This window comes from Pipistrellus hanaki (genome assembly GCF_964339955.1).
Source record: "Pipistrellus hanaki genome assembly, chromosome: 10".
Lineage (NCBI taxonomy): Eukaryota > Metazoa > Chordata > Mammalia > Chiroptera > Vespertilionidae > Pipistrellus > Pipistrellus hanaki.
The window spans coordinates 67213746-67240707 of record NC_140512.1 but is presented as its reverse complement, the minus strand read 5'-3'; the positions used below and the strand labels follow the sequence as shown (position 1 = coordinate 67240707).

The 26962-nt window shown below is 40.5% G+C and overlaps 1 protein-coding gene across 1 annotated transcript in view; it reads right to left on the bottom strand.

Annotated features, from left to right (window-relative positions):
• Positions 1-14041, bottom strand: part of SAMTOR (S-adenosylmethionine sensor upstream of mTORC1) — an 82572-nt gene extending 68531 nt beyond the window's left edge. Inside the window, exons 1-2 of the mRNA XM_084896213.1 lie at positions 13938-14041; positions 13697-13880 (exon numbers count right to left, since the gene is read on the bottom strand). Of these exons, the coding sequence (XP_084752339.1) occupies positions 13697-13856 (160 nt within the window). The 5' untranslated portion in view covers positions 13857-13880; positions 13938-14041. The remainder of the gene's footprint in view (positions 1-13696; positions 13881-13937) is intronic.
• Between the last annotated feature and the right edge of the window lie 12921 nt (positions 14042-26962).

The following is a 26962-nucleotide window of genomic DNA, read 5'->3' as shown; positions in this document are numbered from 1 at the left end:
TATAATGATGATGTTTTATTGAATTAGACACTTGAAACGTGATGACTTTATGAACCAATAATAATCAAAAGCATGTCACCCCAATAATTCAATTAAAAACACACACTGAAAAACAAAACAAAACTGAACTCACATATTAATCAAGAGAATTTATCTGCTTCCTCCTTGGTCTTCTTACAATTCACCCATATATGCAACTGCCATAGTTACAACAGTACTGTCATTTATATATACTGTCTGTTAAAACCAGGCATGATTCTCCCATTAGAAAGTCAAAGACTACTTTTGACTTATAATTTGTATAAACTATAGAAGTTAATCATGGTTCCCCATTAATGGGAAAAAAGTATTTATATTTTCGCCATGCCCAAATAATATAGGAAACACCAAAATTATTGTACAAACAAATCCAGTAAGTTGCTAGAATTAAATTCAAACTACAGTTGGTAACTGTCAACAGGTAATAGTGATGAAAATGCAGTAAAACTTGAATACTTCAAAATAGTGTTCTCAAAAAAAGTTACAAGGTTTAAAAAAGCAATAGATTCAGAGTCAATATTCTGGAGACTTTATTCACTGTTTTAAGATGATTTAGAATTGTTTTTTTTTTTTCTTTTCACATTACAGTCAAAGAAAAACTTGCATTCCAAGTGCAGTCACTTCCACTAAATTCTTTGATAAAAGTACATAAATCTTTTTGGAAAATCTATATGCTTAAGGTAAAATTATTGGTAACAACACTAAATAAGTAAGGAGGTACTTATATGTGAAAAACATAAACAGGCTGTTCTAAGATTAATGTTTTTACAAAAACTCTATTCTAATTCTCATTTAAAAAAGATGTGAAGCACAGAAGGTAAAAAGATGTGAAGCACAGAATAAATGTGAGGCCAGTTTAAAATAATAGCATGTTATTAGTCTTGGGGATTTAAAGCCTTTGAATCATGATACTATAGATTAACATTGTACTATTTTAGTTCTTAAAAGGTATACAATGCTATATAATAGATACTACATAATTCCATGCAATAGAATTCTAAAAAAAAGAGACAAATTTATAATAACAAGAGATTAGTAAAATTGGAGTAGAGACAAAGACTGACTACACTGGAGCATGAGGAAATGTTCTGTACCTTTTTTTTAAACTATACTTCTATAGATTTCAGAGAGAAAGGGAGAAAGAGAAACTTCAGTGATGAGAGAGGACATTGATAGGCTGCCTCCTGCATGCCCCCCATTGGAGGATTGAGTGTGCAACTGGAGTATGTGCCCTTGTACGGTCCCTTCAGTCCAAGACCAATGCTCTATACACTGAGCCAAAGCAGTTAGGGCAATGTTCCGAGTCTTGATTTTGGTAATGGTTTTATAGATTTTGGTAATGGTTTTATACATCTGGCAAAACCCACTGATTTATACATTGTAAATGGATGCAGCCTATCCTATATAATAAAACACTAATATGCAAATCGACCGAATGGCAGAATGACCCATCACTATGACCCACCCTGACCACTAGGATAGATGCTCAACGCAGGAGCTGCCTCGTGGTGGTTAGTGCGCTCCCACAGAGGGAGTGCCGCCCAGCCAGAAGCCGGGCTCGTGGCTGGCCAGCGCAGCGGTGGCAGTGGGAGCCTCTTCCACCTCTGCTGCAGGCAGGCAGTAAGGAGTGAGGGGTCTCAAACTGTGCGAGCCCTGTTCCGTGAGGGGATCACGCCCAAGGGGATCACGCCTAAGCCGTCAGTCAGACATTCCCCGAAGGGTCCTGGACTGTGAGAGGGCACAGGCTGGGCTGAGGGACCCCTCCCCCACAGTGCAGGGATGATGTGCACAGGTCTTCTAGTTGTACATAAAATTGTACCTCAATAAATTTAATTTTTAAAAATGATGCATTATAAAAGTTATAAACTAAAAACTGTATTTCATTAAATTTGAGGGTCATCAAATTCTCTTTAAAAAAATAAAAAGATTTACCTGAGTATCACAAACAAGTCTTGAACTTTTATAAATTCAGAACTAACAGTTTATATGATTTTTATTTAGGCATATTACTAAATACAGGCTGCAAGATACATCATCTGTAGATGACCAGATTACCAAGTTCAAGTTTAAAGAAACTTTAAAAGTCATTTCCTCTAATACGAGGTAAACAGAACCTCATAGCCAAGTAGAAACAAGTTCAGCAGCTATCCCAAAGCATTAAAACAAGGGTTCAGGACCAGATTGTCTCAGAACATAGTTAAATCACACACAGACCAGCCTTCTTAGCATTCTTGAACACCTGATATAGTGACACACTTCAAGGTGGGACAAAATATCCAAGGTGTTTTGTGAAGCAGCTCTTGAGAATCAAATGAAGAAACCACCTGAAAATCTACCTACTTCTTACATCCAGTCATTTCTCTGACGGTCGGGGGATAAGGGGTGGGGATAACCAATATTCAAATGTATTAAAAAGGTCAGACCTTTCACATAAAAACTTATAAATGTAGGAAGCAAAAGGGGGCAAAAAAAAAATGAGACAGTCATTCTAATACTGGAGAGCAGACTACAGAACAGTCTTGGTAGAAATTCCAGAGATCACTCAATGTTATAGTCCTTAAATGCATCCCAGGCTTCCGATACACCCGTTTTCTGTGGGTTTTTTTTAATCCTCATCTGAGGATATGTTAACTGATTTGAGAGAGAGAGGAAAAGAGAGAGAGAGAAAGAAGCATTATGTGCCGCAAACGGGATGGAACCTGCAACCTAGGTGTGTGCCCTGATTGGGAATCAAACCTGAAACCTTTTGGTATACAGGATGTCACTCCAACAAGCTAAGCCATTCCCTCTGTTGTTTTTTAAATTGTATATTTAACAAATTTAATGCCAGATGCTGCTTTAAATATGTGAATCCTGAGAAAGAAGCTGCCTAGTAAGAAGGGCTACTGGTGGCTTACTTGACCTTAAGTTAAAAACAAAACAAAACCAGAGCCTAGCAGCTCTAAAAAGGGGCTCTCACCCAAACCACACTTCAGGAAGAAGCCTGCACTAAGCTGCCTTCCTTCTGCTCAGAACTGTCTTCCTACACTGTGTTTCTGCTTCTGAGCCTGCCCCTGGGGAGTTCCAGGAATCCTATTTCAACCCACAGGATTGAGACATACCTTGTCTAACTGGCGCTGTGCAACTGTATCCCCATTAGCATCTTCACTGACCAATCGGAGCAGCTCCGTTCTGACCCATCAAGACATTGCCATTTGGACCAAACTGGGAAGATTTGAAGTCTTCATTTGCATGAGAATGGACCAATCAGGCACCAGGGACAGGGACTTCTGTCTATATAAACCAGCTCCCCTCTGGTTCAGAGAGCACCCTTTCCCTTTCCACCAAAGACAGAAGACTCCCTAAGTGAAGAGCAGTGCAGAGTGAGGCAGGGCAGAAAAAAGCAGACCAGTACAGGGGACAACAGAACAGACCAGAGCAGAACAAGGATAGCTAACTGAAAAGGGACCTGGACCCAGAGCCACCTCACTGCCACGCTGTATCACAACTGAGCTGTTTTGCACTGAATCAAGTTTCCTTCTTTGTGGCACTGCAAAGGGGAATTTTGACAAATTCTTAACAAGTATTAACTCAATGCTAAAACCAACCCATTAAGGCACAAACTTAACAGATAAGGAAGTTGAAGTACAGAGATTAAGTTACCTTCTCAAGGGTACTCATCAAACCTGGCAGTCAAATTCCAAAGTCTATGCTTCTAAACATTAAACCACTTTGCATCTCTTTATGAGTTTTTAATTGATAAACTTCCATGAATATGAACAAAGCTTTGCACTATAGCAAAATACACTGACTCCACTAGCCACTTGTTTAGTGGTCTTTTGTCAGTGAAATGCAGTTATTTAATCCCTGCAACAGTATTATTTGTTAGATTTCTAGCAATAGTTTCAATTCTGGCTGCACAGTGGAATCACCCAGAATTTCCATTTAATTGAAGTGGGAACTGATCATTTATTTTAATACTCCCCAGTTGAATGAATCCACTTTGTAGCCATGGTTCACAATCACAGGTCTATAGCAACGTTGTAAATGCTAATACCTGGTGAAACAATAATATACAAAGCAATGAGGCGAGAGACAACTTGAAGAGTCAAATTTAATTTTTAAAAAATACAAAAAAATACTGCATTGATAAAACTTAGTATCTACAAACACAATTTGGCTCATGGTATATCTTCCATGTTAGGAGCACTTTTATTATATACATATTTATGATAAAAATCATTAATTCAAAATGTAAAACTATTTGAATACATTCTGTATGAGAAATGAAAAGAATCAAGAAAAGCGAGAAATCAATGGCATCAACATGTTATACCCTTGTGAAACTTTACCAATATGTGTACAACCACACAAATCACTTGTTTAATGTAAACAAAGGATTTATGAACAATCCCTGGGACTTAATTTCGGTATAAATAGGAACAGGAATTTCTATAAAGTAGAGGAATTTTTATATTAATGGGAATAAGGGATACTCAGACACCCCTCCCTCTAAAGTAATGGGGATTAGCCATCTATTCTAAAATAACCCTTACTTCAGTATATCTGCACGTAAAGCAGAATAAATTAGTACAGTTTAAACAAACTGTTCTCAAGTGTTTGAATTTTACAGTAAATATAAATTTCATCTACAACATTTAGTAGATTAATATTAGTGTTTCAATTTCTTTTTTGTTAAGTTAGAATGTAAGTAAATTTATATACATTCAAAAAACTATTACCATCTTCTAATACTAACACACAGAGACACACATTGCACCATTGCAACACTCCTATCAGTTTTTATCTCATTTTTAAAGCAGATATTTTACTTTATAGATAAGGAAATTGAAGTACAGAGATTAACTTGGCAAAACTTTATTTTTAAATCTTTGGCTGACACTGGTATATAGAAACCAATGGTTAGGAAAGGGGGAATAGCAGATAAAAGAAGAAATAAAATTCACAGTATATGTAAAATAAGGCAAGAAACATTTATCAGAAATTTATTAAGAACAAAGCACTTTATTATATCTATATTCTCAAAATTTTAGTTTTATATACAGAAAATTGAATATTATTCATAATGATAATGTGGGCCATTTTAAAAAGGGTAACATTAATCTAACATACTCAATTTAAGGAGACATAACCATAAATTTATTATAAAAAATGATATCCAAATGTTAAAACTTAAAAGCTAAACTATAGGAAATATCTATGTTAACCTCTTTCTTTTGCGTATGTGTGCCTTAAATCTATGAGGCATGGCTCTAGGTACTAGGAATCCTATATAATCCTATATAATAAAAGCCTAATATGCTAAGTGTCCGGTTGTCCATTCAACCAATCAAAGCATAATATGCTAATGATATACTAAGACCATTCAACCGCTCGCTATGATGTGCACTGACCACCAGGGGGCAGACGCTCCAGCTGGTAGGTTAGATTGCTGTTGGGGTCCAGCTGATCAGGACTGAGCTAGATGGGCTGGACATGCCCTGAAGCCCTCCCGCAGTCCACCCTGGCTGACCAACCTCCCACGTCCCTCTCTGGCCCTGAAAGTGCACTGGTAGGGTCCCTTGGCCTGGCCTGCACCCTCTCACAATCCAGGATCCCTTGGGGAATGTCGGAAAGCCAGATTCAGCCTGATCCCGCAGGCCATGCTGGGGGACCCCACTGGTGCACGAAAACATGCACTGGGCCTCTAGAACAAAGATAAAAGGCAGAGTCCTACTCAAGGAACTAAGTTTAGAGGGAAAGACAGACAAATGAACTGGTAAGTGATAAAAACAATAAGAGTAGCTATGCTATGAGAGCACAAGGTAGAAAAAGATCACTTATTTATGTAAAATTGGACACTGGTGTCTTCTAAGGATCTGTCCTTAGTTATATGTCATTATCACTTCATTGGTTAGTTCATCTGTCTTCATCAACGCTTCAACTTCCAAAGAGAAGGTTTCCAATACATTTCTAAGAGATACTAAATCATTACCACTTTTCTTAGGACAGGCCGATTTGCTTTCCACTCTGTTCTCCTTGCCCCCGTCCCAACTCACACATTTTCAAACTGGATGGTGATGGCTACTTGTATTTTCCCAGGCAAGAAATATTGGCATCATTGTTGACTCTTCCTCTTTACTTTAACTAAAACACCTCATTCTGAACTTTAGAAAGTCTTTTTGTCTATCTTCATGATCACTATTGTTATTTATGCTATTAACTCTAAATCATATTTCTGTCTCTTACCTGATCTTTCTTCTAGATTCCTTCTCTAATATACAGTCCTTTATTAGCTCAGTGTTCCTTAATGCCTCCACTGTATAATCTACAAAACTTTTAAAACAATAGGGATACCTGTTACACAAAGTTCTATAATTGATATTAAGGTGGAATTAAAACTGAGATCCACTACATGTGTTGTTACTTTTTCCCCACAAAACAAAGGATCTACACCAATACTTTTATTTTTACTGTATCTTTTGAAATGTAAAACATTCCCTAAAAAGATGCCTTAATACAAAGAAAACTAAAAATAACAAAATCAAACTATAATACTTTGTGCTCCTAAATGAAGTGACAGTTTATCAGTCACATTTCCCTTTATCTTTTATTGTTATTGATTATTAAACTCGTTTCATTTTTTTAATCTGTTAGAATGGCAGTTCACTAACATTACATTCTTTCCTTCATTTTTAGACCTTTTGGGTTTAGTTTAAAAGTATCTGTAATTCAAAAGATTTTCCCTTTCTCCAACTCTCTTGTTTTAGTGTCTGCTAAAGAATAATCAATTACAAATATATTTTTCATCCTTTGTCCCAAACTATGAAAAATAATTTTAAAAATCAACAAGAATTAAACATCTAAACTTTGGTTATTTAGTTGTTGAGTCTTAAAATGCTGCTCAAAATGGCTAATTTTGCCCTAGCTGGTTTGGCTCAGTGGATAGAGCATTGGCCTGTGGACTAAAGAGTCCTGGGTTCGATTCCACAATTTTTTTCTGGATTTAGTCTTCAGAACCAACCAATCCTGTGTTTCCCTTTTCTGCTTCAGTATCAGTCTTATTTGTTTTAACTATTTTTGTATTTTCAGTGCTATAAAAAACATGATTTTTTTAATGCAGAAAAGGAGAATAAAGATCAGCCATAATCTCATGACCTTGAGAATACTTGTCACTGCTACCAGGTTAACATGTACTTTTATTTCTCTCTGATTAATTAATAAACTGCATGGGTTTATGTGATGAATTGATTTTATCAGTTAGGCATATAAAATAAGTAAATTCAGAGACTAAATAAATTGATGAAATTTGCTAAAGTAAATATATTCTTAAGACAGGTTAAAAAAATCAAAACTAAATGGAATCGAGATCATACTTTCATTTCTAACAACCACAGCTTTTACATTTTCTTGGAATTTTTACTTTGGAAAAAGAGAAGGTGCCAAGCATAACAACATTCATTACATTAACAGAATTATGTGACTAGCGTTTCAGGATAAGAAGCTAGAAAAATTCCAGGGCACGAGGAATGGGGAAACTGAGACAGGAAAGTTAAAACAAGGCCAGACAGTGTGGGCAATGTGCAACTGGCCTACAGATAACAAGCCATTATCCTCCTCAGCCAAGTACACGTGAGAGAAAATGGTTAAAAAAGCCTCCGTAAGGAAAGAATGAAGGAAAGGAGAAAGGGAAAAGGAGCAGCAGTCTCGTGTGTGGGAAGATAAAATCGCCAGTTGCCTCTTATGAATTTTGGGAATAAAAAGGTATTTTGAGACTTAATCTATACCAAGGTATTCAGCAAAAGAATCTTTGAAACCTATAGACAGGAGGATATATACCTCCTTGAACCTGCACTAGACATCTGTTTTTCCGATTAGCCGGAGCAGTCCATCTGCGCTCTGAGCTGGATGAAATAAAACAGATTTGCTTGTCTTGCTTCTTTAATAATTTTGCTTGCTTAAATTGTTTTAATAAATTGGCTTTTCACAATGCAATCAAATGGAGTTTTGTCGTTTAAATTCATTTGTACAAGAGGACAAGAAGTTGAGGACAACCCTCTCCCTCTAGTTCTGGAGGCTGTCCCATAGCACCTCTCCACTTCTCTGGTGTCTGTGAGAGGTGCCTATAACTAGGATTATGGGGGGGGAAATCATACAAAAACAACTGAAAATACTGTCCCCACTACAGTTCTCAGTTATGAAAAGAAAAACTAGCTGTTTCTTATTAAAAAGCTATCCTATATAATAAAAGGCTAATATGCAAATTGACCAAACAGTGGAATGACTAATTGCTATGACATGCAATGACCACCAGGGGGCATACACTCAATGCAGGAACTGCCCCCTTGTGGTCAGTGTGCTCCCACAGGAGGACTGCCACTCAGCCAGAATCTGGGCTCACAGCAGCACTAGGGATATCTGACTGAAAGCTTAGGCCAGCTCCCCTAAGCCGGCAGTTGGATAGCCCTTGAGGACTCCTGGACTGTGAAAGGGCACAGGCCAGGCTGAGAAATGTCATGCACCAGGCCTCTAATCTTTTTAATAAGACAGCTTTTTAATAAGAAACAGCTAGTTTTTAATTCTATATATATCTACATATATAAACTTATATTTAAAATATTTCTTATTTACATGGAGGTCTTATTTTTAAATTCTGCATAGCAAAGATAGAAAACACATATCTGTATACACTCAATCTAAAAGACTGCCCCTTATCTACAAATGGCTGACACCAGAAACACTCCTTCTCATCACTACTGCTAGACATTTCCTTACCATTTCCTCTTGGTAACTACTTCAGATAGCAGCACTGCCTGGAACACTAACTTTACCTCCAATTCTCACTTTACCCTGATACAGACAAAGGACCTTTAAGTAGCGACACAAGACAGGCAGCAATATGGAGCAGAGAGGGGGGAAAAGGTCAAAGAAGAGTGCATTAAACCTACTTGCTAGTCTTTACCACCAGTCTATCCACTATCCAGTACCCCAAGACTGCTCATTACATCAATAAGTATCAGTTGCACAAATGGATTTGGAAGGGTGGAGGGAAATCTTTTCCTACCACAGCAGGAAAATCTTATTTTCATTCTTATTCCTGCTTCATTTTCAATTCCACTACCAGAAATAAGAGAAGGAAAAATTATATATCTAAGCCTACACTCATTATTCAGTTCTCATTCCTGTCCTTACTATCCAGGAAATGTTTTGCTGCCTTCTTCATTCTATCCCAATTTATTTCCTTCCCTGCAATCTCTTCCCAGATTGCAATCTCTCGCACAGCCTCAGCTAATCACAGCTATCCAATGGATTGCCCCATACCCATCAATTTATATCTTTTTACCTAACACAAATTCTAGGGCCACTTTCCTGCTTCCCATTTTCGCTCCCATTCCACCAACATTTGGAGTCACAATTAGGTTTGGAATTGAGAAGACAAGGCTATCATTCTCAAAAAATATGTACAGTGTTAATTATGTGCTATTCTGACTTCAAGCAAGTTATTTGAATATTTTGGGGATTCAGTTCACTCACACTGGGGAAGGAATCAGTTTAGATCACCACCCCAAAATATGGCTGACAAATTTCCAGGCCCCCAAAACAAGGATTCTGAAAATGTACATCTGAAATGGAACACAGGTTTCTAAAAGGCACTCAGATGAAGTTACTGATGAGCCATGCCTGAATCAATGACAAATGCTAAGGTTCCTTCTAGTCTAACATTCCAAGATTCTAAGCTGGAATTTTCACTGCATTTTCTGGTAGGATTCTATATATATCTACATATATAAAAGCCTAAGTGACCGTCCGACCAGTAGCTAGGACGCACAGTGACTACCAGGGGCAGACGCTCAACACAGGAGCTGACAAGCTGCAGTGACTTGGCAGCTGAGGTTCATGGGTAACACACAGAGAGGAGGGAGCCCGATTCCGGGGTGCGTCACATCACCCGAGACCCGCCCTCTTGCAATCTGGGACCCCTCAGAGAGCCGGTTCCAGCCCCGCAGGCCAGGCCGAGGGACCCCACTGGTGCATGAATCCACGCACTGGGCCTCTAGCATTGTTATAAAAGGAGTGTAGTTTTCAGTTATTGGTAGTAGAAGTTCATGTATGCTACTATTAAGTAGGCCTGTGTAAAGCACCTAAGCCCCATTTATATTACTTTATGACCATAGCTGACTTGCAAATGAACATGTACAATATATGTTCAGACTGGGGACCATCAGTATTATAACAATAGTAAGACCTCAAAGAAAAACACTGAAAATTTTCATCAGACTTTCTCAGATTTTTTTTTTCAAATATATTTTATTGATTTTTTACAGAGAGGAGGAGAGAGGGATAGAGAGCTAGAAACGTCGATGAGAGAGAAACATTGACCAGCTGCCTCTTGCACACCCCCTACCGGGGATGTGCCCGCAACCAATGTACATGCCCTTGACCGGAATCGAACCTGGGACCTTTCAGTCCGCAGACCGATGCTCTACCACTGAGCCAAACCGGTTTCGGCCTTTTTCAGATTTTTTTCAAATCATAACTAAGATTTGACCTACATATCAGAAATAAAGGAAGGAAGGCATGCTCATTGGGATCTTTAATGTTGCTAAAGTCACTCATGGGGCTTTGTACACCACTGGGATAAAGCCTGGAGAAGTCTAGATCCCTGGTGAAATTCAGGGCATTAAGATACCTAAAGAACAGTCTCAAAGGTTTGCAGATCGCCAGGACTTTACCTCAGAAGCACACCAGATCATTCACTTATGAACTACACTAGAGGCCCAATGGCACGAAATTCATGCAAGAGTAGACCTTCCTTCCCCCGGCTGCTGGCACCAGCTTCCCCCTGGCACCTGGGACCCGGGCTTTCCTTGCAGCCCCCGCTTGGTCAGGAAGGTCATCCAGAAGGACGTCTGGTCTAATTAGCATATTATGCTTTTATTATTATAGATGTACCTTTTTTGTTCTAGTAACTTCCAATTACCAATTGTCATTGTAACCAGTGTTCCCTTGGTTAATATTCAAGCTTATAGACATGTTTCAACATGTGGAAAATAAGCAAGTATAAACAACACTTGAAAACATTAAACATTAGCAGTTTGTTAAGTGAAACCTATGCATTTATGAATAAACTAGAGTCCTGATGCATGAAGATTCATGCAAGAATGGGCCTTCCTTCCCCTGGCTGCTGCCAAGACCTTCGCTCTGACTGGAGCCGCCTTTCTGCCTTCCCATGCTGCCCAGAGGCCCACAGTGCTGGGGTGGTGCTGACTGCCCCAACCCCAGCCACTGGGTGCTTGCATATGCAAATTAACCCACCGTCTTTGTTGAGTTAATTTGCATACTTGCCCCTAACTGGCTGGTGGGCATAGTGAAGGTATAGTCAATTAGGGTGTTACTCTTTTATTAGATAGATAATAAAATTATTATAAGGTAAACATGGAAACTGAATTATATGCTAGTCATTTTTTCTTTAAAAGATATACTTTTTTAAATTTGTACAAAATAGCATTTTAAGTAAAAGAAAAGTGTCCATTTATTTCCTTATTTCTCCAAACATAAAAATCTGTGCTGAATCTGTACTGACATTTTTTTTTTTTAAATTGATTTCAGAGAGGAAGGGGGAGACAGAAACGTCAATGACAGAGAACCATTAATTGACTGCCTCCTGCAGGCCTCACAATGGGGATGGAGCCCACAACCCAGGCATGTGACCTGACCCAGAATCGAACCCTGACCTTCTGGTTCACAGGTTGATGCTCAACCACTAAGCCATGCTGGCCAGGCCTGAATTCCATTATATAAGTTCATTCTCTGAATATCAAGAATGGTTGCTTTGGTAAATAGTCATTTTATTGAATAAATGTGGGTTGTCGTTTAAAACATTCTTTAAAAAAACAAATTCCAAAAGAACTATACCTGATGTTTCTATTGCTATCTACTAAACAATAACTGTAGGCCTTCTTTGAGACTATTATTTAAGTAGCTACATAAAATGCTTGGCTTGAGTTGCCAAGGGAGGAAACTTTGACTTTAAAGAGTTTGAAAAATAAAACATATCTCAACTATATTCAAAGGAACAAAGACACTTAGTATTAATCTTCTAGATCAACATGATCTTACATTTCTGTTTCCTCAACTCATAATTTTGCTCCTAATGCTAAATTAAGTATAAGATCAACACCAAAAGACTGCCAACTTTTCTGTTTGCAATTAAGCTAATCGATAGCAAGTAGAGAATTATCCCTCATTTTGATCTTTAAAATTTCTCCTGAGCATACAGAAAAACTGGGAATTTTCAGTCAGTGTATTATTATCAATATAAAACTAGAGGCCTGGTACACGAAATTTGTGCACTGGTGGGGGGGGGGGGGGGAGGTGTCCTTCAGCCCGGCCTGTGCCCTCTCGCAATCCGGAAGCCCTAGGGGGATGTCCGACTGCCACGGAGGTCGGAGAGGCTCCCGGCACTGCCGCTGTGCTCGCCAGCTGTAAGCCTGGTTTCTGCTGAGCAGTGCTCCCCCTATGGGAGCACACTCACCACCAGGGGGCAGCTCCTGCATTTAACTGACCATCCGGGTCTGCCCCCTGATGGTCAGAGCATGTCATAGTGACCGATCTGCCATCCTGCGAAACCAGCTCTCCAACATCCCCTAAGGGGGTCGGGAATTGCTAGAGAGCCCAGGCCAGGCTAAGGGACTCCACCAGAGCATAATCAGGACCAGGGGGAGAGACAGAAAGTTGGCCAGCCACAAAGGGACTGCGGGAAGGCTCCAGAACATGTCCAGCTCATCTTGCTCAATGCCAATCGGCCAGAACCTCACAGAGCAAGCTAACCTACCAGTCAGAGCATCTGCCCCCTGGTGGTCAGTGCACATCATAGCAGTTCAGCAGCCTTAGCGTATCAGTAGCATATTACCCTAACTGGCTGAAGGACTGACTGGACCCTTAGCCTATTAGGCTTTTGTTATCTAGGAGAATAGCTCTGTAAATTAGCCTATGTTTAAAACGCCAAGGACAACTGTGGACCCCCACCATACACACTCAGCTACGAAGACTTCTTCCTTCGTTTACGGTGTCCCCCAGGAGGGTCCCCGCCTGCCAGCTTCTCCAGAGCACGGTCCTCGGGATGCCGAGCCAAAAGCTAAGCCGTTTTTGAGAACCTGCCCAAGAGCTCTTCGTCCTCCGCCTAAACAGACACGAAGATCAGGCACCTGAAGTCCAGGGAGCAGCTAGGCGGCGGCTGCCTGGGAGGCCCGGCCTCCCGCAGGAGCGGAGCCCGGGAAGGCGGCTCCGGCAGCGAACCCCCAGGCTGGTCCGGCGCGCGGCTCCCCCCGGCCGCCTCGCTACAGGGACCGGACCGGCGGCCCCGGCTTCCCTTCTCCCAGCGAGCCCTCCACCGCCCCGGTGAGGGTGCACGGGAGAGGCGAGGAGGATCGCGGGCCCATGGGGGCTGGGGTGGGGCGGGGGGCGGGCTGGGTTCCCACCAGGCCTGGAGCTCCCCGAAGGGCCTCGGGGAGGGGGTCCGGGCCTGGGCGACCGGCGTTCCCAGGGGCGGGCATTCGGATAGGAATGGGGGCCCCTGGGGGCGGGGGAGGGCAGAGGAGGTAAAGGGCTGGGGCGACGACTCCCCCTTTACGCCGCTGTCCTCCCCCGCCCCCGCCGTCCCCCCTCCGCTGTTTACCTTCCCGGTACTTCTTGCGGAGCCGCCGGTGCACGCTCTTCACCACCCCGGACAGCTTCTCCTGCTCCCGCTTCCGCTCCTGCTCCTCGGGCGGCGGGGGGCTCGCGGGCCCTGCCCCGTGTTTGCGAACGGCGCCGCGGCCGCCGGCCCCGAGCTCCATCCCGCCGCCGCCGCCGCCGCCGCCGCCGCCGCCGCCGCCGCCGCCGCCGCCGCCGCCGCCGCCGCCGCCGCCGCCGCCGCCCCTCGGCCGCGCAGACGTCCTCCCGCCGCAAGAGGAGGGGAAGGCGGCCGCAGCGGGGGCGGCGAGGAAAGAGGCCGCGGGGCTCCAGCCGCGGCGCGAGTCCGGCCCCAGTGCAAGGCTCGCCCAGACGCGCAGAGCTGATTGGTGGGCTGCGGGGGGCTGGGTGAGACGGACAGGGCCACGAGCCAATGCGGAGGCGCCGGGGCGCGGGGGCTCTGCTCCGCGTCGGGGAGGGTGGCGGCTGAAGGAGGCGGGGCTGGCGAGCCGAGAGCAGCTGAGGGGGCGGGAGCAGCGAGCCCCGCCCCCGCCCCGCCCCTCTCCCCGCCCCGCCCCCGGGTTCTGTGGGCATGCGCCGTGAAGAGACCGCGGAGAGGCGCTCGGGGCCGCGCGCTTGCGCGTCTGCGTGTGCTTGGCTTTGACGTCACTCTGACGTCAAGGTTGTCACGTCCACCGCCTGCCGGTTGTGTTGGGGTGTGATGAGGCTCTACGGTCCTCTGCCCAAGTCCACGCCGCACCCTGTCACTGGCTGCGGCAGTTTGCTTCGGCGCCGGGAGAGGGATGGCTTCCGGTGCTGACTGAGTACACGGGCCGGCCACGGCCAATGCCTCCTGGGGTCAGTGCTGGGGGAAAGACAGAAAACCCAAACGGGAAAGGAGTGGACTAGGAAAAGCCATAGACCATGAGGGGAGCGAGGGAAAGGAAATGGAGAAGCAACAACAGATGATGCCCTCAAGAACTTTTATGGCTGAAACCGGTTTGGCTCAGTGGATACAGTGTCGGCCTGTGGACTGAAGGGTCCCAGGTTCAATTCCGGTCAAGGGCATGTACCTTGGTTGCAGGGCACATATCCAGTGGTGGGTGTGCAGGAGGCAGCTGATAGATAATTCTCCCTCATTGATGTTTCTAACTCTATCCCTCTCCCTTCCTCTCTGTAAAAAAACAATTTTTTTTAAAAGAACTTTTATGGTGTCTCTGGAACCACAGGAATACTGTCATGTGCTAATTTGCATCAGAACTCTGACACTTTGTTTATTTTGTCTTTTCAGTTTTATTTTTAATTTTTATTTTTAGAGAGGAAGGTAGAGGTAGATGTGGACAAAAACGGCCACATGCTGACCTGACTAATCAAGGAAGGCCTGCGTGGCGGCCTGAAAATAAAACTTTTAAACTAAAGGCAGTCTATGGCTGAATAGTCATGTCCTTGGCTAGCTTCTTCCCTGATAAAAGTCAGTCTTCACGGTAACTAGGCCAGCCACGCCTTTGGAATGTCAAGGTAACTTGTAACTTCCCTTTTTCCGGACCCCTCAGGGCACAACCAAAGTCCTTGGCACCTGGATTGTGACCATAATATCCTTCATTGCTATTGTTATCGTGTTAATTGTTGGCTGTTAACTCTCCTGGACTCACCTGTGTGAAGAAGCCTGTATCTATCATTTTACTTTTTATCAAATCCCAGAGGCCCCGTCCCCCCTACCTCCCCTTTGGTGACCTCCCTAATCGTCACCAGTGGATTTCATGCAGCCCACTTACCTCTCTACCTTTGATTGTAATGTAGAGAAGTAGGTGAAAAAAAACCACCATTCTCCCGAACATTATCCCAATGTGTTGAGATTCTGCTTTCCAGCAGTTGTCAACAGTTTGGCTCAAATAAACTCACAAAAATTCTTTACAGGTTTGTATATGTTCTTACGTTAACAGAGTGAAACATCATGTGAGAATGGAACATTGATTGGTGGCCTTCTTTAAGCCCCCTACGGAGGACTGAGCCTGCAAGCCAGGCATGTGCCCTGACTAGGAATCAAACCTGCAACCTTTCAGTGCATAAGGGGTGGGAGATGTCCAACCAACTGAGCCACATCAGCCAGCACAGAACTCTGAACCCTTTTAAAGTTGACTTGGGTGAACCCCTGCCCTTTAATTTGGTGGGTTAATCTCTGTGGAGTGTGCCTAAGTAGGTTTGGCAACTTGTTCCTCCCACCCCCCGCTTCTTGCTTAGGAAGCTCATGGGGAGTGTGGTTGCTTACTCCTGTGCCAGAAAGGTGGAACACCGCTCTGCAAAGAGAAGTAGACTCTGCAGTTAGTTCTTCAAGTGGTACTGAGGTTGCTGCAGAGATTGGATGGCTGAGAGCTCTTAATGAATTGTGTTAGGTTGCCATATATTTCTCCACTGCAGTTGTTGGTTACATGTGTGAGGCCTGAAAACGAGGACGCCTGCTTAGAAGGCCTCCTGGTGGCTACCTGGGTTCCAATTAAAACAAAACTAGAGTTCAGCAACCATCTCTATCCAGGGTCCTGTCATGCATATGGCACCTTGGGGAGAAGCCTACGCTGTGTTTCTGCCATCAGAGCCAGCCCTTCTAGAGGAGTTCCTGGAATCCTATTTCAACAAATAGACCCGAAACATTCACAGCTGTTTTATATGGAAACTTCTGAATAATGAAGGCCTTGAAGAAAAAAAGCATTACATACAGACTCCAGAACATGGATGAATAGGAGAGAGGAGGTGAAGGGAGAAGATTGATGGAATTTATTTATTTATTTTAAAAATATATTTTATTGATTTTTTACAGAGAGGAAGAGAGAGGGATAGAGAGCCAGAAACATCGATGAGAGAGAATCATCGATCAGCTGCCTCTTGCACACCCTCTACTGGGGATGTGCCCGCAACCAAGGTACATGCCCTTGGCCGGAATCGAACCCGGGTCCTTTCAGTCCATAGGCCAACGCTCTATCCACTGAGCCAAACCGGTTTCGGCAGATTGATGGAATTTAAAAGATGGAAGATGTTTTCCTACAGGCACAGTGAAGAATTAATTATAATTATGAAGAGAAATTTCACAAATGGGCTTACTAAATTGAGAATATGGTGGTCTTATCTGAGATTTCATTTGGGGGGGAAAAGAGACTTTTGGCTCTTTCCACATTTTTAATATATATGGGAGGCAAGAAGAGGTGCAAATATTTAGATGTTAAAATTATAGTAAAGAAAACATTAAATTCCATTTGTACTAAACTAATTTTAAAGAATATGTTCCTCCATGCTAAGCCAGCAAATGAATTTTTGAGTGCTTTTTACAAACTAAAGGGTACACTGAAGGAAAATTGGAAAATACAGAAAGGCATAAAGAGGGTAAAAGTGCTAAGACAGTAGATCCTAAATCTCATTACAAAAAAGAAAGGGTAACTACTGTCACTGTAGCTGATACTATGGAGGCATTCCCTTTGCAGTTTATAAAGTTTCCAACCAACACATGCACACCTTAACCTTACACCATGTTAAGTGTCAATAATATCACAATAAAGCCAGAAAAAAAGTAAAACTCGCCTGGAGATTCACCACTGAGATATAGCAACTGTTAGCATTTTTTCCTTTGCTTCTAAGTACAATATTTCAAATGGGATTTTTCTTCATGGCTGTATAGTAATCTCTTATATAAGTAGCCTATCATTTCAATAACCAATTCCTAGCTACTGTATATTTATATTGTTTCCAGTTTGTCTATATTCCAAATAATGCTGGATGAACACCCTAATGCAAAAATATCTATTTCTCATACATTTTAGTAAACTAAATTTCTAAAAGGCAAAGTTTTGAGTCAGTGTAAAACATGTTAAGGATTTTTATGTATACTGTCAAATCACCTTTTCTGAGAGATGGCACCTGTTTATGTCACCCTCAGCAGTATGTGTAAATGTCTATTTCATTGCACTTGTACCAAATATGAGTATCTCAATGTATAAACTCATTAATGAGATTTTATAAAGGTCTCCATTTTTAAGAAATGTAGGAATTTTCTGTTGTTTCTTAACTGGTTGGCATAATATTTAGCATTAAATATCAATACTATAAGAGCAAGTGAAAAAAACTTAAGACTAGTCAATTTTAAAGCAAATTGAAGAGCTCCATATTTTACATTTGTTTATGTTTTGTTTTTTAATTTCACAGCTTCTTGAGAAGTAACTTGATAAATAGAAATTACATAGCTGGTTTTTATTTTACATTTGCATTAATTCAAATAGGGCAAGAGTTAACATGTCCTGAGGAACACCAAAACTTTTTTTCCTTAGGAGAACTATGGCAACTAGCCATAGACCACAGTTCATATTTATAACCTTCCTCCAGTGTAATTAGTAATATTGGCAAAAGACTTCTGTCAAGGCAGTAGAGAAACAGTAAAGGGATTATCTATTTAAGTAAATAATTGTCTTAATTGATGGTAAGAGGAACTCACTGTGGGAAGTAGACTTGGTGCTGTATTCAGTGAGTATATTATGTGCCCTGGCTGAGTGGCTCAGTTGGTTGGAGTGTCCTCCCATGCATCAAAGGATTGTACCTTTGATTCCTGATTGGTGCAATATCTGAAAATCAATAAGCATCATATATCCCATAAAGAAAATGAAATATTAAAAAATCAAATGATCATATCAATAAATGCAAAAAAAAACATTCAACAAAATTCAGCACCTTTTTTTTTTTTGACAAAAACTCTCAGCAAAATGGGAATAGAGGGATCATACCTAAACATAATAAAATCCACATATGAAAAACCTATAGCCATCATCATACTCAATGGGCAAAAATTAAAAGTGTTTTTCTTAAGATCAGAAACAAGGTAGGGGTGTCTGCTTTCACCACTGCTGGTCAACATAGTACTGGAAGTTCAAGCCATAGCATTTAGACAAGAAGTAGAAAAAATGTTTCAAAATTGGAAAGGAGAAAGTAAAACTGTCATTATTTGCAGGTGGCATGATATTGCATATAGGAAACCCTAAATACTCCACAGAAAAACTACTAGAGTTAATAAGTGAATTTATAAAAGTTGCAGAATACATAATCAATATCCAGAAATCAATGGCATTTTTATATACCAATAACAAACTATCAGAAATGGAAACTAAGAAAACAACCCCATTTACTATTGCAACAACAAAAAGTAAAGCACCTTGGACTAAATTTAACCAAGGAGGTAAAAGACTTGCACTTGGAAAACTATGTGATATTGAGGAAAGAAATTAAGGAATATACAAATAAGTGAAAGCATGTATACATGTTTGTGGGTTAGAAGAATTAACATAATTAAAATTACTACCGAAAGCAATCTATGGATTCTACACAATTCCTATGAAAATACCAATGGCATATTGTGCATATCCAGAAACAATATTCAAAAAAATTCATATGAAAACAAAAGGATCCTGCATAACCACAACAATCTTGAGAAAGAAAGAAAAAGTTGGAGGTATCACAATATTAGATATCAAACTTTATTACAAGGACATTATAATCAAAACAGAGTGGTACTGCCCTAGCTGATTTGGCTTAGTGAACAGAGCATCAACCCACAGACTGAGAGTCAAGGGTTTGATTCTAGTCAAGGGCATGTATGTACCTTGGCTGTAGGCTCCATCCCTGGCCCTGGTCTGGGCTTGTGTGAGAGGCAACCAATCGATGTGTCTCTTTCACATTGATATTTCTCTGACTCTCCCTCCCTTCTACTTTCTCTAAAATTCAATGGAAAAATATCCTCAGGTGAGAATTATCAACAACAAAAAAATTGAAAACAAAATACACATGCAAAAAACAGACTGACACAAGCACAAGAACAGGCATGCAGACCAGTGGAATAGAAAGGAGAGCCCAAAAATTAATCCATGCCTTTATGGTCAATTAAGTTTTTACATAACAGGCAAGAGCATACAATGGAGCAAAGGCAGTCTCTTCAATAAATAGTGTTGGGGAAATTGGACAGGTATATGCAAAAAATTCTCCACAACACAAAGTATGCTCACAGAAAACACAAACCAAGGCCCACATGTCTATGTCAATGTCCCCTATGTAATATGTGCTAAATAAATGTTTGATAGATATGGTGGTTGTACACTGGGGCATTTTAATTCTTTTTAGGCGATATTATTCTACTTATAGTGATGCATGTCTTGCATTTATGTAGATGCTTCTAAGAATCTATTTGAGGTCTTTACCTATACCACCAAAGAAGAATTTAAATTACTCATTATCTGGTCTTGGTCAGGTACCTCAGTTAGTTAGAGCATCATCCTGATAAGCCAAGGTTGCAGCTTCAATCCCCAGTTAGGGCACATATAAGAATCAACCAATGAATGCATAAATAAGTGGAACAACAAACCAGTCTCTCAAATCAATAAAAAATTTAAAAAATATTTATTATGTGTTATGAGTTCATTTATTTTATTACTTAAAAATATTTTTCTATTTCATATCTTTTGGCTTCTCTCTCTGATTCAAAGAAGCAAAGGTTCGTTTTAGGATGTTCAGCAGCAGTGACATAAACCTAGAAAATGCAAAGATATAACTAGTTAGCATGAAAACAATGATTGGAAATGTTTACTAACCAAATTGTCTTCAACTGCAGAGGAAACTAGAGGATCTTTAATCATATCCCTTTTCTGATTCACATTAGCTCTATCAATACAGAGACCTGTAATGAACACATTAACTCATTTTGTCTTTTACTGCTCTGTATGGTTGCCACTATTATGACTCAGAGAGTAATAAATGTACCATGACAGTGAGACAGGAAAAATGGTGCAAATAATAACTTGACAAGGAATAAATTGGATCTGGAAAACAATGAATTGAATTTAAAAACTATCTTGGCTTACAGATGTGTCAGCATATTCAAAAGTAATTTCTTTTTAGGCCACTTCAGTGATTACAGTTTGAAGAAGTTTCAAAACCTTTATCTCAAGGTAATGAGCCAGTTAAGAGGAGACTGGCTTTTGTGTAGGAAGCAATTACCCAATTGATAGGAAATGAGAAAATGAGCAAAGGCTTTAATGAGTTTGTATTGTTTTTCCTGAGGGCAAAGAATAAAATCATAGGTTCTAAAATAGTGTCAGATTAAGTGGAAGCTATACTGATACTCTCCCAGGGCCAAACTGGAATTACAACTAAAATATAGAAAAGCCATCCTAAATAATCAACTAAAGACTAGCTGGTGAGAACCCTACGACCAAGGACATAAAGTGGAGACCACTTAGAGACTGGGAGGAAATGCAGAGGCACAGGAAGGCTGGCTGGGTTCCCACAGACAGCAGCTGAAGCTCCAGGGTGATATCTCAGCTGTGGGGAGTTTTCACTGAGAACTCTAAACCCTGAGCTGGGCTCCCCATCTCAGAGCACCAGAACTCAGAAGGGTGCCCACATTACAGTGGATTTGCTGTCTGCCAGGGAGAGATAGCTAAAGATGCAGGCACCCTCTAAAAGGGCCAATGCACAAAATTCTGTGTGCAGCCACTCACCTTGGGCTCTGGCAGAGTGACTAGAGCTGTGTGAGAAGAATCTAGGGCTGAGGGTTCTTGGGTTCCACCCCAGTTTCCTGTGCTGAGTCGTTCCCCCATACTGCATCATTCCCCCATACTGCAGAGGACATCTTTCTCAGGTAGACCTTTCGCATCCAGGCAGCTTTTGCCTAGGGAGGGAGTAATTGCCCCATTCTGTGGGAAAACATCTTGCACCTCCCTGTGGAATCTACTCCTTGCTGTACTATATAGCCTGAGGATCATTAAGAGTCTGAGAATAACAAACTAGAGGCAGAAGTGGTTCTCTGTACGCTTTGAGTCCTTGCCTGATTTGCTTCTGGACCTGGAATAGAAAAAACAGATCTTGGTAAACATCGTGGTCCTTTCCAAGGTACTTAGACACAACCGTGGATTGCTAATAGCTCTACCCAAATGGTATTCCGGGACAGTCAGGAACAGTTTCTGACATTGCCCTGTACTAGAGTCCCTACATAGAAGACTGGAAATTGGAGCAGATCTACCGAATACATAGAAATAAACCCAAAGAGGCAGACAAAATAGGGAGATAAAAAATAAGACCTAAATGAAAGAACAAGAGAAAAAAAGCTAAATGAAATAGATATTAGAAATTTTTCAGATATAAAGTTTAGAAAAATAATTACATGGTTGCTCAGCAGCATGAGAAAAGATATAGAAACTTTGAAAAATGACCAGTTAGAAATGAAGAATGACATAGCTGTAATAAAGAAATCATTGGAAGAAATAAACAGCAGATTAGGGGAAGCCATGAATTGGATCAGTGGAGTAGAAGACAGGGTAGGAAAAATCACTCAATCAGAGAACCAAAAAGAAAAAAACCCCAAAAAACCAGGAGGACAGCTTAAGGGAGTTGTGGGACAATGTGAAACATAACAATAGTCGCATCATAGGAGGACCAGAAGGTAAAGAAAGTAAGAAAGGGATAGATAACCTGTTTGAAGAAATAATAGCAGAAAACTCCCCTAACTTGGAGAAGAAAAAAAAGCCACAAGTTCAGGAGGCACAGAGAGTCCCAAGCAAGAAGGAACAAAACAGACCTCATGCCCAAACACAAAGTTAAAATGCCAGAAATGAAAGACAAAGAGAGAATCTTAAAGGAACCAAGATAAAATCAATTTGTTACCTATAAAGGAGCTTCCATAAGATTATCAGCTGATTTTTCAGTGGAAACTCTGCAGGCCAGAAGGGAATGGCATGAAGTATTCAAGTTAATGAAAAGCAAGGATTTGAAACCAAGACTACTTTATAGAGCAAGGCTATCATTCAAAATTAGATAGTAAAATAAAGAGCTTCCCAGACCCCAAAAAAGCTAAAGTACAATAGTTTATCACCACCAAACCAGCACTGCAAAAAATGCTAAAGAGACTGTTGTAATGAGAAGAAGAAATAGCGCAAGGGAGAAACATAGGCATGAAGAATTAAAATGGTAATACATAAGAACTAATCAATACTAATCTTAAATGTAAATGGATTAAATGCTCCAATCAAAAGACATAGGATAGATGAATGAATGAAAATCATGGCCCTGATGTATATTGTCTGCAAGAGATCCACCTCAGAACAAAAGACACAGGATGAGATTGAAGGGATGGCAAAAAAATTTTCCATGCAATGGAACAAACAAATAAAAAAAGTTTGGGTAGCAATACTCTAATACGACAAAATAGACTTCAAAATAAAGGCCATCACAAGAGACAATAAAGGTCACTACATAATATGAGAGGAATTGTTCCAACAAGAGGCTATAACCTGGTAAATAAATATATATAGGAGCATTTAAATATATTTTAAAATTCTGGAGGACTTTAAGGGAGAGATTGACAACAATACAGTCAGAGTAGGGTACTTGAACACCCCACTGACTTTACTAGGTGGATCTTCCAGACAAAAACTCTAACAAGGAAACAGTAACTCTAAATGACACACTAGATAGATGGATTTAATTGACATTTACAGAACATTTCGCTCCAAAGTTGCAGAATATACATTCTTCTCAAGTGCACATGGGCCATTCTCAAAGACAAACCACATCTTAGGATACAAAACAGGTCTCTACAAGCTCAAGATCAAAATCATATTAAGCGCCGAAACCGGTTTGGCTCAGCGGTAGAGCGTCGGTCTGCGGACTGAAAGGTCCCAGGTTCAATTCCGGTCAAGGGCATGTACATTGGTTGCAGGACATCCCCGGTAGGGGGTGTGCAAGAGGCAGCTGGTTGAGGTTTCTCTCTCATCGACGTTTCTAGCTCTCTATCTCTCTCCCTTCCTCTGTAAAAAATCAATAAAATATATTAAAAAAAACATATTAAGCATCTTCTCGTATTACAATGGCATGAAATTACAAATTAACTACAGTAAAAAAGACTCAAAAACATTCAAACACATACAGGCTAAATAGCATGTTACTAAACAATGAATAGGTTACCAATAAGATCAAGGAATAAAGCAAAAACTGCCTGGAAACATGGAAATGAACACACCACCCAAAATTTATGGGACACAGTGAAAACAGTCCTAAGAGGGAAATTCATAGCACTACAAGCCTATCTCAAAATACAAGAAAATTTTTAATAAACTATATAACCTTACAGCTTAAAGAATTAAAAGGAAAAGCCCAGAGTGAGTAGAAGAAAGGAAATTATTGGGATCAGAGCAGAAATAAATGACGAAGAGAAAACAAAATAAAAAAAATAAATACAAAAAATCAATGAAAACAAGAGCTGGCTCTTTGTAAAGATAAACAAGATTGATGAGGCTTTAGCCAGATTCATCAAGAAACAAAGAGAGAGGACTCAAATAAATAAAATTAGAAAAAAAAGCAATGAAATAACAATAGACACAATAAATATTCAAATATTGTAAGTAAGTACTATGAAAAACTATATGCCAACAAGCTGGACAATGTGGACAAAATGGACAAATCTTAGAAAAAATCTTATTAAAATGAACAAGGAAGAATCAGAAAACCTGAATGAGCCAATAACAATTGATGAAATTGAAGCAGTAATCAATCAATCAAACAAACAAACAACTGCTAGCAAACAAAAGCCCGGGCCCGGATGGCTTCTGAGGAGAGTTTTACCAAACATTTAAAGAAGAACTAACACGTATCCTCTTTAAACTATTCCAAAAACTTCAAGAGAAAGAAACACTGTCAATCTCTTTTTGTGAGGCCAGCATTATCTTATTTCCAAAACCATATCAAGACAATACATGGAAATAGAATTACCAATATCCCTGATAAATATAGATTATTAACAACCTCATACAGGGCGAAACTGGACTGTCTGACATTGAGCTGGAACACGAGGGCAGCTTTCTCTCAGAGTTGCTTGCAGTGATTATTGTTCCTTCACAGTGCTGAAGGACACAGAGACCTGGGAACCTCTTTAGGGTAGGACTGACAGTCAGCCATTGCTGTTTAATCCACCTTGGTAATTCTCTGAGACCCCGCCCCACCCAATTTACAACCCCACCCAAACTGTGCATAGAGACTCTGCATAAGAATGGCCCAACCCTTTGCAATCTGAAACCTAATGTACTGCAGATGGGTTGGAGGGACCAAGAACCTCCAAAGAAGACCCAAGGCTTGACAGCAGCTTGCATTGCTTCACAGCTAGTTCTCATCTGGGCACCTCCAAATCCCAAACAAAGAGGAGGAATCTGAAGATATCTCTGTAGCTCCTTCTGAGTGGCCTCAGTCAGTGGCTGACTTTGCACCTCCTTGGAGATTCAAGAGTCAGTGTACCCAATGGTCAGAGTGAGACCATCCAGATTACAACTCTTCAGATCCATAAGAGACACACTCAGGGGGCAGACTCAGTGAGCACCAAAGCCCCACTGAAACAAGTCTTGCCCCATAAGGTTGTCTCCAGCCCATAAGTTCTCCCATCATAGACACAACTGATCCTCACAGCAAATTGGCCTGGAGGTCAATTCCTCCCAGTGATACTAACAACAATCAAGGCTTAACTACTACAAGACTGTGCATGCAGCCCATAAAGGGGTGCACCAAGAGTAATTAGGGAGGCTGAGTTACTGGGCCTTATAGGACACCTGGAACACAAAGCCACTCTATCAACACAGGGAAGCAGCCAAACTGCAGAGACAGAGAAACAGGTCACAAATGAAATAAATGGAGGAAAGAAAACTACTGGATATAGAATTCAAAAAACACTGTTATAAGGCCCTCAAGAATTTTCTAGAAACCTCTGATAAATTTAGTGAGACCCTCAAGGATATGAAAAAGACCAACTAGAAATTAAACATACATTGACTGAAATAAAGAATAATATACAGAGATACCACAGTAGACTAGAGGATCTCAAGAATCAAGGCAAAGATTTGAAATACGAGGAAGCAAAAAAAAACAAAAAACAAAAAAACAAAAAAAAAAAAAAACCAAAACAAAAAAAAAACAAAAAAAACCCCACCCAACTGGAAAAGCAAAAAGCAAAAAGAATCCAAAAATATGAATCGTGTAAGGAGCCTCTGGGACAACTTTAAGCATACCAACATCAGAATTATGGGAGTACCAGAAGAAGAGAGCAAGATATTGAAAACCTATTTGAAGAAATAATGACAGAAAACTTCCCTACCTGGTGAAAGAAATAGACTTAGTGCAGAGAACCCCAAACAAAAAGAATCCAAAGAGGAACACAATAAGACACATCATAATAAAAACACCAAGGGCAAAAGACAAAGAGAATCTTACAAGCAGCAAGAGAAAAACAGTTAGTTACCTACAAGGGAGTACCCATATGATTGTCAGCTGATTTCTCAACAGAAACTATGCAGGCCAAATAGGAGTGGCAAGAAATATTCAAAGTGATGAATAGCAAGAACCTACAATCAAGATTACTCTACCCAGAAAAGCTGTCATTTATACTTGAAGGTCAGGAAAGAGCTTCACAGACAAGAAAAAGCTAAAGGAGTTCATCACCGTCAAACCAGTATTAGATGAAATGCTGAAGGGTATTCTTTAAGAAGAGAAAGAAGAAGAAAAGTTAAAGATAAAAATTATGGACAACAAATACATATTTATCAACAAGTGAATCTAAAAATCAAGTGAATAAAAAGTCTGATGAACAGAATAAACTGGTGAATATAATGAATCAGGGACATAGATAGGGATTGGATTGACAATTCTCTGGGGGAAGGGGGTGTGTGGGGGTGCAGGAAGAGACTGGGCAAAAATCATACACCTATGGATGAGGACAGTGAGTGGGGGTAAGGGCAGAGGGTGGAGTGGGAACTGGGTGGAGGGGAGCTATGGGGGAAAAAAGAAGAACAACTATAATAATCTGAACAATAAAGATTTATTTTAAAAAAGAGGAAAAACAAAAAAAGACTTTGCATGATATCTTTCCTTTTATAATATGGATAATCTTATTTTTAAATATATATTACTTTAGAGCAGTGTCCAATATTCAGTTTTATAATATGGATAATCTTATTTTTAAATATGTATTACTTTAGAGCAGTGTCCAATATTCAGGAATTATTTAGAAAATCATTTGGAGGGTTGGCAATATAAACATATTTTTAATATTATAAATTTTGTACTATCTTCATAATTGTTAGGATGTAAACTCTGGAAACAGCCTTTTGCTAATTTATTACTTTACCCACAGAGTGTAGGATAGTGCTGAAACAGTGCTTGGCACATAGTAGGAATTTAGACATAAATGAATTAACAATATTTGGGA